This window comes from Oncorhynchus nerka, linkage group LG19 (assembly GCF_034236695.1).
Source record: "Oncorhynchus nerka isolate Pitt River linkage group LG19, Oner_Uvic_2.0, whole genome shotgun sequence".
In the NCBI taxonomy this organism is placed as follows: domain Eukaryota; kingdom Metazoa; phylum Chordata; class Actinopteri; order Salmoniformes; family Salmonidae; genus Oncorhynchus; species Oncorhynchus nerka.
The window spans coordinates 13,886,751-13,902,188 of record NC_088414.1 but is presented as its reverse complement, the minus strand read 5'-3'; the positions used below and the strand labels follow the sequence as shown (position 1 = coordinate 13,902,188).

At 44.4% G+C, this 15,438-nt stretch overlaps 1 protein-coding gene across 1 annotated transcript in view; it reads right to left on the bottom strand.

Annotated features, from left to right (window-relative positions):
* Window positions 1-3,024: 3,024 nt before the first annotated feature.
* Window positions 3,025-15,438, bottom strand: part of LOC115101078 (microtubule-associated protein 1B-like) — a 65,484-nt gene continuing 53,070 nt past the window's right edge. Inside the window, exons 4-7 of the mRNA XM_029620260.2 lie at window positions 12,130-12,270; window positions 6,960-11,913; window positions 6,542-6,780; window positions 3,025-6,333 (exon numbers count right to left, since the gene is read on the bottom strand). Of these exons, the coding sequence (XP_029476120.1) occupies window positions 6,178-6,333; window positions 6,542-6,780; window positions 6,960-11,913; window positions 12,130-12,270 (5,490 nt within the window). The 3' untranslated portion in view covers window positions 3,025-6,177. The remainder of the gene's footprint in view (window positions 6,334-6,541; window positions 6,781-6,959; window positions 11,914-12,129; window positions 12,271-15,438) is intronic.

Sequence of the window (15,438 nt, the reverse complement as noted above, 5' to 3'; positions counted from 1 at the left end):
GACGATGCTGGGCCATTTGTGCGCCGCCCTATGGGACTCCCAATCACAGCCAGTTGTGATACAGGCTGGAATTGAACCACGGTCTGTAGTGACACCTCTAAAACTGAGACGCAGTGCCACATAGAAGCTCATAGGTTTAAAGTACTTTGCTTCCTCTTTCAAAATATAATTTGGTGAATTGTGGGTGCCTCCGTCATTTGTAACAAGTTTCAGTAAATTCTTTTTGGTAGCATTTCTATGATGAAGATACAGAAATATTTTGGTGCATTTTTCCCCATATTCCATTCAGTTTGCTTCCTTTTTTTATAACATATTACACTTTATCTTTTTTGAATAAGTTCCTCCATTTCTTTTTGTTTTTCCTGTAACTTATTCTTAGCCTCTATGGTACAGTTTTTATTGCTATCTATCTGTTTTGTTAGACCTTCTACCTTGTTAGTATGGACTCTTTTGACCTAAATTGATTTTGTTTTAGAGATGAGTATTGAATTGTATGGCCTCTAAAGGCACATTTAAAAGTGTCCCATACAATAAGGAGATTTGCTGTAACTATGTTATGAAAAATTCAGTTATAAATTCCTCTTCCCTAGTTAATAGGTTTTGATAAAAATGTCCCATATCCTCGCCCACATGGAAATTCAGTAACAGTAATGTATATGCCAATTATCTGATCGTCTGACCGCATTCTATCCCTTATAATAATAAAAAAAACATTTGGTGCCAATGAGAATGACATAAGAAAGAAGTCAAGAACACTGTGTTAACAGTCGGTTGGTCGGTCGGTCTCTCTCTCTGCATCTCTGTCTTTCGGTCTCTCCCTCTTTCTCTCTGCATCTCTCTCTCTTCCTCTTCCTCTCGCTCTCTGTCTCCCCTCTCCCTTTCTTTCTTTCTGTCTGAACTCTCCTTCTCTCTCTCCCACACACATTAATAGACAGTGTGGCCTTGGTGAATGTCCTTGACTAGACACATTCTTCTGACACTCTGACTGCCCCATCCTCTGTGTTGCTAGTCCTCTCCTCCCACATCCTGGCTGGTTTACATCCCTTGCTGGATTATCTGTGACATTGTGGAGCCTGAGTCTCTGATACAGTATGTACTTTTTGTAAGGTCTCCTAGACCTTAAAAAAGCTCTGTTCTTATCTTTCCTTCTACCTGATGGTTTGAAAAATTAGATTTCTTGGATCTCATTTAATAATCTGTCTTCATTTTGGAGAATAATAATTATCTTAAATGCAAACATCAGTTACAGTCATTCAGACATATTGCAGGTTTGTAGTGGCTTTTAAAGTGGACAGACACAACCAGCTGACCAATTCACATAGCTTATACAATGGGTCTAGTTTGCAACCCAGACTTTTTCCTCTGACTCTGCCAAGTTATTCCACTAACGACGGACTGTTCTTTGATTTGTCCCTGTGTGCTCTTCGTCTGGGCGCTGGAAAGTGCCCCGGGGTGGGCCTGTGCCATCATCATTAATAAATAAATGTCCTGGTTGAAACGGTTGGCATGGGCCACCGAATCGCTCTCTCTGACTCGCTCTCTGTTTACATCCCTGTTAGTGAGCATTTGATCTTTTGTAAAGATAATCCACCTGACAGGTGTGGCATATCAATAAGCTGGTTAAACGGCATGATCATTACACAGGTGCACCTTGTGCGGGGACAATAAAAGGCCACTCTAAAATGTGCAGTTTTGTCACAACACAATACCAAAGATGTCTCAAGTTTTGAGGGAGCATGCAATTGGCATGCTGACTGTAGGAATGTCCACCAAAGCTGTTGCCAGATAATTTAACGTTAATTTCTCTACCATAAGTGGCCGCCAACGTCGTTTTAGAGAATTTGGCAGTACGTCCAACCGGCCTCACAACCGCAGACCACATGTAACCACTCCAGCCCAGGACCTCCACATTTTCTTCACACATCTTCCAGCTTCTTCACCTGCAGGATCGTCAGTGAGGGGAGGGGCTGAGGAGTATTTTTGTCTGTAATAAAGCCCTATTGTGGGGTGAAAACTCATTATGATTGGCTGAGCCAGGCTCCCAAGTGGGTGGGCCTATGCCCTCCTAGGCCCACCCATCTGCCCAGTAATTTGAAATCCAATGATTAGGGACTAATTTATTTATTTCAGTTGACTGATTTCCTTATATGAACTGTAACTTAGCCAAATCTTTGAAATTGTTGCATGTTGAGTTTTATTTTATTTTTCAGAATAGATAGCGAGTCACAATGTTTGCACTCAGAATGACCCCATATGGCTACTGGGCTGGACACAGTTAATTAGGGGAATTCCCCATCAGCACTTATGAGTAATTCATGTCGTCTGGAGGAGTTACGAGTGTATGGGTGTGTTCTTGTGAGCGTGAGTGCGTGGTTGTGTCAATCTGGAGGGGTTACAGTGATAACCTTCCCCTGTATAACTAGCTCATTAAGCCTCTGTTCCAACCTGTTCCAAACTGAACATGTGTTCTTGTGGCCCAAACAGACAGACGTTAATGATGCTGCCATGGGAAAGGGCACCTTAAAAACTCTATAGACCACCTGCGAGTGCAATGCCCATAGTCTAGTTTATCGTAACGGTTAGTTGATTATTTGTTCCATCAGTTTCAATAATATCGATTGTTGATGGCTTGTTTTACCTTATTCAGTTTTGTTTACATTTTCAGCTGAAGTTAAATTATTACATTATCATGCTTCTCACACCCTCATTGCCTAAAACTCTGCACAACATGTTCCTCACGGGACAATGTGTGTCTCAAGGCGGGCTGCAGCCTAGACTAGACTAGCACCCATATCCATCCCAGTGGTTATAACCAGTGTGACAAACAGGTTGACTTCCTGGGCCTTCAATCTCTCCTCCCTCATCTCCATCTCTCCTCCCTTCTCTCTGTTCCTCACTATTATTCTACAATGTAGAAATGAGTAAAAAAGAAAGAAAAACCCTTGAAGGAGTAGGTGTGTCCAAACTTTTGACTGATACTGTACATTCATTCAGGAAAGAAGGACACCAAGACACACATTCATGATTCTCCACAACATGAGTTTATTGCGGTTCTTTTTGTAGGTTTCCTTTTTAATAGTTGTGCCCTTTACATCAAATGTCCTATAGGAGGGGAGAGGAGATACTGCACGCAAATATCAGAAAAGCACTAAGTAATACTTTCACTTGAAACTAACCGCTACATTAGGTATGAGTTTGGAAAACGAGAGGGAAGATGCAGAGATCACGAGACAATTTTATATCACAAGGCTGCAGACAGTATTAACAATCATCCAAAAGAGAGAAAGATAGAGAGATTACAGGGATTATAGAAAGCAAGGAATACAATAAAGCAGTAGCGTGAGGAAAGGTCAAGAAAGAGTGGTGTGCGTGGTCGGTCGGTCACTATAGTTTGTAGTTGAACGGCAGAATGGTTATGTTTATGGTTAAAAGTTCCTGTTGCAGAGCTGTACAGGACAACTGGATAATTGTGTTGCCATGGAGACAGTAACTAAGTCCCTGCCTCTGGTTGGTTGACTGTACTAATTTGTCTACGTTGTGAGTTTTCACCTAACAGTGACCGTTTGTTCTGAGTAAAGGATGGTTGTATGTTCATGGCATCCAAATAGGCACGGTCATTTGTGGTTGACGTGTGCGGTTGGAGTTTTCTATTGTTCTGTTCATGGCTTCGCGCTACATTTCTTATTATTTGTCCTGGCTTTTAAAGTTTTTTTGTCTTTCACACCTGGAACTCACACCCAAAACAGTCACTCTGCCCCGTGTTCTACTCTTCTCAAGGCGTATCTATACAGCGCTTTACCTGACTCATAGCGATTTTGGCAGAGGTACTGCCATATTCCATCACAAGGCATCTGACCACTTTTTTCTACAGACCTGTGGTTGGCCGAGGTTCTATACGTCCTCTTTGAGTAGCTACAGGGCCATGGACTATGATGGAGCAGATTTAAAGACCTTAAAACGGCCAACATAGTCAAAGGATGGGGCCGCTCGTTTCACTTTTCACTCCATGCCGTAATGGCGTAGCAGGCAACACCTCAAAGACAACCAACTATTAATGTACCTCCCACTGGGCAAAAACTGGTTGAATCAACATTGTTTCCACAACATTTCAAAAATTAAATTCAATGTGATGACGTTGAATCAATGTGAAAAACTGATTGGATTTGCAAAAAGTAATCAACATAAGCGAATTGACTATTTTTTACACCCAACTTTGAATCTAAATCTAATCATGTCAACACTTTTTGTTGATTTCATGTTGAATTCACAATAGTTTGACGACTAATCCAAATGTAAATCAAAAGACGTTGAACCGACGTCTGTTCCCAGTGGGGTATGTCTTATATTAATTAGCACAGCCTTGCATTGTTCTTTTGGCAGTTAAGGGCATATTTCCCCATCCTTAAAAAGACAAAAAATACTTGGTATATTTTACATTATTCATGCACATTTCTTTCGGCCAGTCACCCTGCCACAAAGCTATATATAATTATAGTACAGTGTTAAAAAATAAAAAAAATAAAAATTCTAAGCTTAGGAAAGCCGGAACATATTGTGGCACATTCAAGCAGTCGCTAGGGCTCCATTTGTGGTTGACACAAAAGGCTGCAGGACGGACTGAGCAGGAGAGTACAGTACATAGAGTTCTATTGAAATCAGTACAACACAAACGTTAGCAGACCATTTCTGAATCTTTCTGAACGTTACAGATATCATTTTGAAACAGTGTTTTTCAAATTCAATTGGTCAAGAAACATATTTGACATTTGGCCAACAAGTTCTACTTATTTGTAATGCACGTTTGACCTTGCATTAAACAATTCTCCCGCAAGAAGGTCATTATTTTTATACTGAATTGTATACGTTTAAAATGAATAAATAACAACTTTTAAAAACACTGAGATAAAATGTTTAAAATCATGGCGCCCATTATTAACTAATGGGCAAAACAATCAACAATATTTGGCGCAAACAGAATGGATACACAATGAATGGATACATCTTTACTAGAATTGTATTGTTCTCAAAATAGTCGCAATGGAATAAGACAGTTAACATGATCCACAGGCCCGTCAGTGCAGTTGAACTTGAACTTGGTCTATGTATTTCTTCATACTCCGTCACTGCAGTGTCAAACGAAACTAGCTCTATACAGATAGAGACAGATATCTGATAGTTGGGGACAAACTCGTTTTATTTTATTTTAAGTTTATGCTGCCTTCTATTTGTCCTCAGTGCATCAATCTTTTACATTCAATTCACTTCCTAAGGCAATAACTTAAATGAGTTCTCCTCGATCCTTTGGTGTACGCAGCTGGGTTAAATCAATCTTATATATTAGTTATTTTTATGGACAGAGATGTAATCAGTGGATTAAGACTGCTTGATGACCTATTAAACTATCACACCCAATATCTAAGTTGTCAGCATGTACCAGAATAATTTTGACTTTTAAATTGGTAGTCCCAACCTTGAGGATAAATTAATTTCATCATATCTATTTTTTATTATTGTCAGATCTATTTTTCCCCAGTATGAACAAGTGTATTCTCATGGATTCTTCTATCTATATGTTACTTGATACATATATAATTGGTGCTCATGGGAAAGAGAGTTTTCTGAATAAATAAATCTACGTCAAGAGCACCAATATATACGATGGGACCTTCTCTTCATGTTCTCCACACTGGTTTAGGTCTTATATTTCATGCATACCGGATATTATTATAACATCATTCCTTATTGAAAGTGTTCCACAAAGCTGATGCTAACTTGTGTGAGATAGTTTGTTTGAGTATTGTGGACAATTACATTTGCGATTGTCATTTCAAACTCAAACATAATTGTAATGTAAGCTAATGTTGTCAAAGAGGCTTTGTTTAAATGACGTGTTTACATGGTTTATACTCAATGTCTATGTCATCCCTCACCCCAACTCAAAGATACCACTAACAACATGATCCACTTGATCACTAGATCTCTCGGTTACCAGATCCTTTGATCAGGAGAGTCCAGAGGGTTGTTCCAATCTAAATTACTACGACCCCTTCCCTCCATCAGTCCCCTCACTCTGAAAGTGCCTCTTGGAATGTCAATGGAGTGCACACTCCAGTGAAGGGAGAAATGAAGGGAAGAAGAGACGCATAATTTGGAACGGAACGAGGCCCGGGATCAGGTTCACAGCTCTATCTTGCAGGCGGGGAAGGACTCATCCTGCATGACCACGGTGGAGCTGGAGGCCAGCACCATTATGTTCAGGTCCTGCTGCTTCTCGTGAGTCTCCTGGTACCACTCCCTCATCACCTCTGAGTCATGGGTCGGGATCAGGGTCACCTGCCAACAGGGAAAGGAGGTTAGTTTTTTTTTTTTTCTAAAACTCAAAACTCTTTGTTTGGTTCCGCTCTAAAAGGCAAATATATACAGGTATATATTATTTTTCCTCTATGTACACTTTTTAAGCCCTGTCTATCGTCTCTATCTTTCTGATACTATGGCATTATAGCACAGTTAATTCCGATAGATTTTGACTGTCTCCCTGTACCTGCATGTTGTTTCCCCACGTGGCTTTGCCCTCCAGCAGTGAGTCCAGGACAGCTTTGCTGGGCTCCCGGGCCGTCTGGTCATTGCCACTGACTACATAGTAGGAGGACCTGACCCATTTGAAGAACTCTGCATCCACATTCTTGTCGCTGCAGTGGTTTGGGATGTAAACCAGGTCCATGTATGTGGGAGGGCAGTTGGGTACGGGCATTGCCGCTGCCGCCTTTCCACTACCTGAACCTGAGACAGAGATGTTAGAAAATCAACGTACATCATGGATGAAAGAAATGTGAAACTATACCGAGGCAAACAGAGCTTAATTAAACCTTAAACTTGTTTTTTTTCAATCAGAAAAAGAAGCAACGGATCTAAACACATGAGCAAGTATGAAAAGATGAGTGATGAGTACCAGGTCTTACCTGATGTGGCACTTTTCGCACCCCTTGACGCAGAGGTATTGGTGGCATTTTTGGCATCTTTCCCTTCTCCTGCACTCTTTTTGGGAGAGGCTATTACTTTTGAATCCTTTACTTTTGAGAGCCCAGTCTTTCTGGCCGGAGAGGAGGACTTAGTCTTGGTGAGCTTCTTCTTCTTAGCTTTCTCAGCTCCCTCTGCCTTTGAGTCCTTGTCCTTGGTCTGGTTGTTGTCGTCAGGGGGTGGCTTGTCAGCCTCCGGATCCACCATGGTGACATCTGGGTGGGCTGGAGACGGAGCAGAGTCCCTGGGGGCCACTGGAGGAGGATCTGCGTGTCTGTACGTTAGGGTTCTGTCAGTGGGAAGTGTCTCAGAATCATCCTCAGAGTCTATGTTTGCATCTGCTGTAATTGAAGGGCACTCCTCAGTCCCAGGGGGAACATCCGAATCTGTCTGGGACGGGGCAGATTCACTGATGGAGGTTGGTGGAGTCTCTTCACATTGCTTAGCGTGTAGTTTACTGCTGGGGGGTGGAGGTCCTCCATCTGACTTAGCCAGGGGCTTCTCTTCCTCCAGAGGGTTCTCCTCATTCATGAAGTACTCCAGAGGACTGGGGTTTATGAAGGAGGGGGACAGCTCTGTCTTAGGGTGTCGGTATTCACAGGAAGTCACCAAGCATAGGTCAACATCTGTTCTGGAACCAGAAGAAGGGCTCTTCTTGGAGGAGTCTGGATCCTTGGAGCCACCTGCACACTTCTGATAGTCAGAGAGGTTTGAGGAGAGTGGAAGGTAGGATGGGGAGGGAACCTTGGGACTGACAGGGGATTTGGAATCTCTACATTTGAAGGGATTAGTTTCTGCTCCCAGAGACATCTCTGTTTTCTGTGTGAAGCAAGCATAGGAGGATGAAGAGGGGATGGCAGGGGATTTATCCATCTGCTGGGCTAAGACAGGTGACATTTCCCTCATCTGACAAGGTGTAGTGGTCGAGGGGGTGGATTGGGATGCATCTGAAGGGGACACAGAGGTGGCGTGACTTGAGTCATTCTCTTTGAAGAGCATAGGCTTGTCCATAGTGGGTGGGCACTGCTCAGCGGGTCTCAAATCATTGTCCTCTGACGGGCTGTAGTCCACCTCTGTCGGCCCATTCTCCGTGGCGCGCAAGCTGCCTGCACAGGTGTGCTCTGGAGACTGTTTGTTGAAGTCCAGGGCTAATGAGTGGTCAGGGGACTCCTGACCAAGTGACATGGTCGAATGTTCTGGGGATTTGGGCTCCTGTACTGGTGTCTTTGATTTGGCCGTCTTTGGTGAGATGTCTGGAGAGATTGACATGGGCCTGGGGCTGTCCCCCTTGGGAGAGATCTCTGCCTCCTGGAAGGGGGTTGGAGTCTGAACCACAGAGACAGACAAGGAGTCCTCCACCTCTGTTGATTGAGGGGAGCCGGCTTCAGCATGGAGAGCAGGGGAAACGTCATCTGTCATAGGCTCTGGGAATGAGCTGGTGGCCAGTGAGGTGGTGGAAGCCGAGGCGACGTGTGAAAAAGTGTCCTCTGCTACAGCCTCATCAACAGGGCTGCCCGATTTATCAGACGTGGTTCCCTCTGAGATCGACATTTTACTCTCCTCTTTGAAACCTGCGAAGGGGTTTGTGGATGAGACTGAGTTACTGTCTCTAGCTCCATTTTTCTTCTCATCTTGACTCAAGTGTATTGTTAACATTTGATCTAAATCAAAGTGTGTCTTTCCTCTTACTGGTGGTGGGCTCTTCATTGGGGAGAGCACCTTCTCTACAGGTGAGGTGTGGTCTGGAATTGGGTCATCCATGGGGCTGACCCTGATGGAATCCTCTTTGTCACCCGTAACTTCTATGATTACAGGACCATGGTCATTTGCAGGTGGTATAGAGCCATACTTCTCATCCACAGGAGACTGAAAGTAAGGTGTGTGACCAGAGGAATGAGGTGAGGTGGTTCCTTCCAATGTCTTGTCATCGGGGCTGGTGGAAGACCCTGCTGCTGCCTTTGATGATCCTGAAAGTGTTGTGCACAGCTCAATTGGTACAGCGAATCCAGAGGGGTATGAGTCAAAGGTTCCTTTGGGAGCTGAAGGGGAGCGTATGAGAGGAGAAGTAGTGGAGAGTGCAGAGCTGAGTCTTGCCGAATCAAGACCAAATTTGTCTGACTTGAATCCTTCCTCTTTGTCCTCTTCCAGTGAAGATGGTGGAGATATTGTGGACGCAGAAGCGTGGTAGTCCCTGCCTTCAGTGGCATTACTCTTTGAATGGTCTGACTCTGGGCCGTCCTGTAGCGGAGACAGCCTCTTCCTCTCAAAGTCTCCTAACGTGGTTCCTCCAAACCTGGCCATGTCCTGAGAGGGAGAATCCTCTGTCTCATCGTTAGTGGTTTCATCACTCATAATGTCCCTTGGAGTGGACATTTCATCCATTGGAGTAGGCACACTGGAGATCTCAATAGTTGACTGGGTGTGGCCAGATGTAGCAGTGTATGCCTCGTCTCGGTTCTCATCATCTGAGGCTACTTCGTCGTCGTCGGAGCCAGCTGGAAGGGTCTCATCGTGAATAGATGCAGCCGGAGAGAGAGGCTCAGATGTTATGTGAGGGTGTGTTACAGACAGACCTAGCTTCTGTACTTCTCTTTCATTTCTGTTATGATCTCTTATATATTGGTCTGCATCCGCACTCTCATCCTCAGAGTCCTTGTCTTCACTATCCTCAGCATGTATATGCTTGTCCATTTCCCTTCTCATTGGCTCATGGACCTCTTCTGTCTCTCCCTTCTTTTCATAATCTAGCCCAGTTCCCTCATCTTCAAACTTCTCACTGCCGCTGCCACTCAACTTGCCTTTATGCTCCTGTTCCTCTGGGGTCTCCCTGCTTTCTCCTTCATGCTCAGTGGTTGTGATCCCCTCATCCAGAGACTCTTCTGCTTCAGGAGACTCCTTAGAGTGCAGGATGGCCTCTCTGTGGACCACCACCGGCGCTTCCTCCTGAACGATCTCCTCTTCTTTGAGCTCCTCAAAGTCCTTGGTGAGGTCCTCTGGAGAAGACATTGTGGCTCTTTCTGTCTCAAGGACCTCCGCAGCACAAGTGGCAGCTACCACTCCTGCTGTGACAGCTGCAGCTCCTGCAGCAGCAGATTTAGCATCTGTGGCTTTGGTGTCCTTCTTGGTGACTTTTGGTTTCCCCTTGGAATTAAAAGGGCTTCCAAAGTCTTTCTTTATAGTGTCATCTTTTTTCAGAGGTTTTGGTTTTGGTGCAAGTTTTTTCCCTTCACCTAATGCAGATGAAGCATTTTTTACATCCTTGGATGGCTTCTTTATGTCTTTCTTTAGATCTTCTTTCTTTTGCTCCTTTTTCTCTTCCTTCCTTACCTTCATTGGGGAATCTCTCCTGAAATCTTTGTCTTTCTTTAAAATGTCTTTCTTTACCTCTTCTTTGTTTACCTTCTGTTCCTTTTTGGGTGTTTCCTCCTTTTTAGATGTTAGCTTCTCATCTTCCTTCGCTACTTCTTTCTTTACCTCCTTTTCATCATTTTTCTTTTCTACAGACTTCCTGGGTTCTTTCTTGATAATCTTCTCCTTAAGAGCTTTTGGTTTAATTTCAGGCTTCTTCTTTTCTGGAGTTTCATGTGTCGGCTCTGCTTTAGCCTTCACTTCTTTTTCCGGTGCCTTCACTTTCTCCTTTTTCACCAAAGGTTTCTCTTTTTTCTCAAATTTTTCTCGAGCTGATTCTGAGTCTGTCTTTGCCTTCTCTGGAGCTTCCTCCTTTGACTCTTTCTTGAAACTTTTGCTTGGTGATGGCCTTGAGACTGACTTCAGACTCTCTTTGCTGTCAGTTTTATGTTTCAACTTTGCCTGCTTCAAGGCTGGAGCCAAGTTCGAAGATAGCTCTTTCTGAGTGACAACTGGTTGCTTCAAAAAGTCCAAGTGTTTTAGTTTTTCCAAACCTTCAAGAATGTGATACTGAGTGGCATTTCCAGGGAAAAGAACTCGCACTATCTTCTCTGAAGGGTTTGATGGGTGCCACACGATCAATGAAGATATTGAGGTCATGTAAGAGATTGGGAGCTCTGATTCTTTTCCATTGGGCAGAAGAACAGAGGCTTTGTCTTTCTCACTACCTGTCCACTGCTTCATAAAGTGCTGCAGGTCCTTGCTGGTCTTTGATGGGCTAAGCACATACATCTCAAGCTTCCCCACACCCATCTTCTGAAACAGAATGATGGGTTCGATTGTGTTCCCGACTGGCCTCTGCAGAGGCTCAGGCCTCAGATTCAGCTTGCTCAGGTAATGGAGAGTTTGTGCCACCTCTTCAATGTTTCTCCTCACCCTGAAGTTGGGTTCAGCAGGCTTCCCTATATTCTCAGGAATGTTCAAGAACACAACTCCAATGTCTGGGGATATGAGGTTCTTCACCCAGTCGCCGGTAGCTTGGGATCCATGGGACTGCTCTTCCTCCAGCTCAGCCATCTTCCTCTGGAGCATGCTGTTGATGCCAGGCAGGTTGTCATCCCCGATGTGGGTCAGGAGGATGGAGTCTACCCGGTCTAGGTGTCTCACCAGCTTCCAGAAGCAGGACTTACGGTCAGAGCCCCCGTTGATAAGCATGTTGAACCCGTTCACCGCAAAGAGGGCTGAGTCGCCGCGGCCGCCAGGGAAGATGTAGCAGCATGGTTTTGAGAGCTTCAGGAAACCACCAGAGGTTGGTGGCTCCAACATGTCAAATGGCGATGGGATTTCTACTGACTCCGACAGGTATTCTGTGAACTCTGAGAGACCTTCCATCTCTGGGAGTATCAAGGGTGAGTTGAGCTTCATGTTGATGAAATCTTGTAGGTTGTGTTTGTCCAGGTTTGAATTTTTCCAGTCGCCTTGCTCAGGGCAGTAGAGGGCTAGGCTTGCTTTGTTTGCTGGGTGAATAGTGATGAGCAATTCACCAATCTGGGGAAGAGAGAAATATTTCCAGACTTGAGATAAAAATCATGACTGTTTGATCAAACAGAATAAATTTATTAACACAATTATGACAGATAACAGATGACAAATGTATTGTATCTGATGTATTGATGAGGGTTGCTCATTGATAGGTCAGTAAAATTAGTACAATTATAATTGTATAGTAATTGTTTAGCAAACAATTTGCTCAATTTGACTCACCTCTGGGTCTGTGAATATATCTATGAAGTTGAAGAAAGAGAATGAGCCGGACTGCAGAATCAGCTCTCCTGTGTCTTCAAGGCATTGTCCTGAAAGCACCAGCAGCTTGTGTCTGGCTGTGTCTGAGATCATTTGACAAACCTAAGCAGAAAAAAGGCATCAAACATGTCAGAAAGACATATGCTTCATTGGAGTTTCAGTGCAATTGTGACATGAATCTCTTTTGCAATCATAGTTTATGCGACCGCCAAAAACAGGAATAAATACAAGAAGGCCCACTATGACTTCTGCAGAGTCAAACTAGCAAAAGGACAATATAGGAAAAATGTGAAGTCATATTACACAGGCTCCGACGCCGGAGGCATGTGGCAGGGGCTACAATCCATTACGGATTGCAAGGAAGACCCAAACGTGATCTGCCCAACAATGCCTCTCTACCAGACAAACTAAATGCATTTAATTTGGACAACAACAATGTTGAGCCAGCCATCACCGACCCAGAGGATTGTGTGATCTCGCTCTCCGAGGCTGACGTGAGAAGGGTCTTTAATCAGGTCAACACCTGCAAGGCCGCGGCCCCGACAGTATTCCAGGGCGCATTCTCAGAGAATGCGCAAAACAGCTTGCAGGCATATTCATGGTAATTTTCAACCTCTCCTTGTCCTAGTCTGTAATCCCCATGTTTTAAGATGGCCACAATCATTCCTGTTCCTAATAACTCTAAGGCTTCATGCCATAATGAATACCACCCTGTAGCACTCACTTCTATAATCAAGTGCTTTGAGAGGCTGGTTATGGCACACATTAATTCCTCCATTCCAGCCACCCTAGACCCACTCCAATTTGCATACCGCCACAACAAATCCATAGACGGCGCAATCTCAATTGCTCTCCACACTGCCCTCACCCATCTAGATAAGAGGAATACCTATGTGAGAATGCTGTTCATTGACTACAGCGCAGCGTTCAACACCATTGTCCCCTCCAAGCTCGGCACCAAGCTTTGGACTCTGGGTCTGAATACCTCCCTCTGCAACTGGATCCTGGACTTCCTGACGGGCTGACACCAGGTGGTGAGGGTAGGCAACATCAACTCCGCCACGTTGACCCTTAACACAGGGGCCCCCACTGTTCACCCACAACTGTGTGGCCACGCACAACTCCAAAACCATTATCAAGTTCGCTGACGACACGAAGTTGGTAGGCCTGATCACCGGCAACGATGAGTCAGCCTACAGGGAGGAGGTCAGTGAGGTGCAGTGTGGTGCCGGAGCAACAACCTCTCCCTCAACATCAGCAAGACCAAGGAGCTGACCTTGGACTACAGGAAATGGTGGGGCGAACTGTTATGCAGGTGAGTGAGGACCCAAAAGCGGTTTAACAGAAACAGAGTCTTTTAATGTCCAAACACAGGGAAAACATAAATCCTCTTCAGATGTATCGGTTGACTAGTCCCCTTCTAGCAGCAGAGGCGAATAGCAGGGCTAGCGGCAACAGACTGCAGGTCCCTCCGGGTAGGCGCGGGCCGTAGAGGACAGAGGTACCTGATCACACGCAGCATCTAATGAAGAGGCAGATTACGACAGGACGGGACAAGGGCGAAGCAAACGAGAATCCGACAAAGACAGAAGCAGAAACAGAGAGAGAAATAGAGACCTAATCAGAGGGAAAAGAGGGAACAGGTGGGAGAGAGTAAACGAGGTAGTTAGAGGAGAATGAGGGACAGCTGGGGGAAGGAAAGGGAGAGAAGGTAACCTAATACGACCAGCAGGGGGAAACGAAGAGAAGAGAAAGAACAGGAACAAGACATAACATGACAATACATGACACAAACATCCCCCATCCACATTGAAGGGGCGTCAGGGGAGCAGGTAGACAGCTTCAACTTCCTCAATGTCCAAATCACTAAAGACTTAAAATTGTCAAAACACACACGCACAGTCATGAAGAAGAATTGAAAAGGTTTGTCATGGGACCTCAAATCCTGTAAAGTTTCTACAGCTGTACCTTGAGAGTACATTGACTGGTTGCATCACTGCTTGGTATGGCAATAACACCGCCCTCAATTGCATGGCACTACAGAGGATTGTGCGGACAGCCTAGTACATCACTAGCGCTGTGCTCCCTGCCATCCAGGACCTCTATATCAGGTGGTGTGAAAAGACGGCCCGGAAACTCGTCAAAGATTCCAACCACAAGCCATGGACTATTTTCTTTGCTGCTGCATGGCAAGAGGTACCAGTGCATCAACTCTGACACCAACAGGCTCTTGAACAGCTTCTATCCCCAAGCAATACGACTAACGGACAGGACATGTCCCCCATATTCTGAAATTGCATTTTTGTCCTCCTCAGTTTTATCATTGGAATGTCATACAAAACAAGGCAGCGGTGGGGTAGGCGGGCTGACGGGCTGTGTGAAGGCAAAACCTCTGGAAGGCTGGCTGCACCAGCACGGGAGAGTTGAGCATAGTTCAGTGTATGTGTTGCGCTCGTTCACCGGCTTGTAAAATAAATAGAAACTGGCTACTCTTTAGTTGACTGATGTAGCTGGCAAGGTAACTGCTGTTTAACTTAACAGAAAAAAAGCTAAACTAGTGTTTATTCGCAGTGCTGAGCTAGTATTGTAACCTGCAAGTAAAGTTAGCTAATGTTTCATACCCTCTCGACTGAGGTGAATGAATAGGTGAATGAATAAGCTATTGAGTAGCTATTGTAACCTGCAAGTAAAGTTAGCTAATGTTTCATACCCTCTCGACTGAGGTGAATGTGAGTAGCTATCACAGCCTAATCAACTTTAGCCTCTAGTTATCTGTCAGATAGTAATAATAGCCACCTCATATTGCTATCTAACAGCAGATGTTTGTATGGACATGTTTTGTAGCCTTTGTTTTGTCACATTTCAGAAGTAAATTAACTTGGCAAGCTTTCGGCAGTTTTTTATTTATTTTATTTTTTACCTTTATTTAACTAGGCAAGTCAGTCTTCAGTCGACCCTCTACTTTTTTGAACATTTTGTTAAAAATCGCGCAACATTTCAGCGCCCTGCTACTCATGCCAGGAATATAGTACGTTCATATGGTTAGAATGTGTGTATAGGAAACCCTCGGACGTTTTTAAAACTGGTTAAATCACGACTGTGGCTATTACATAACGTGCGTTACATCGGAAAGCGCAGGAAAACCTGATCACAGAAAATGGAAATAAATATCCTTGCGCCACTACCGCAATTGTTAACAGTGAGCCGAATTAGATAAGACCGAGCATTCAACTCCCACAGCATCCCCATGTTGTCGAGTATCTTGTGAAT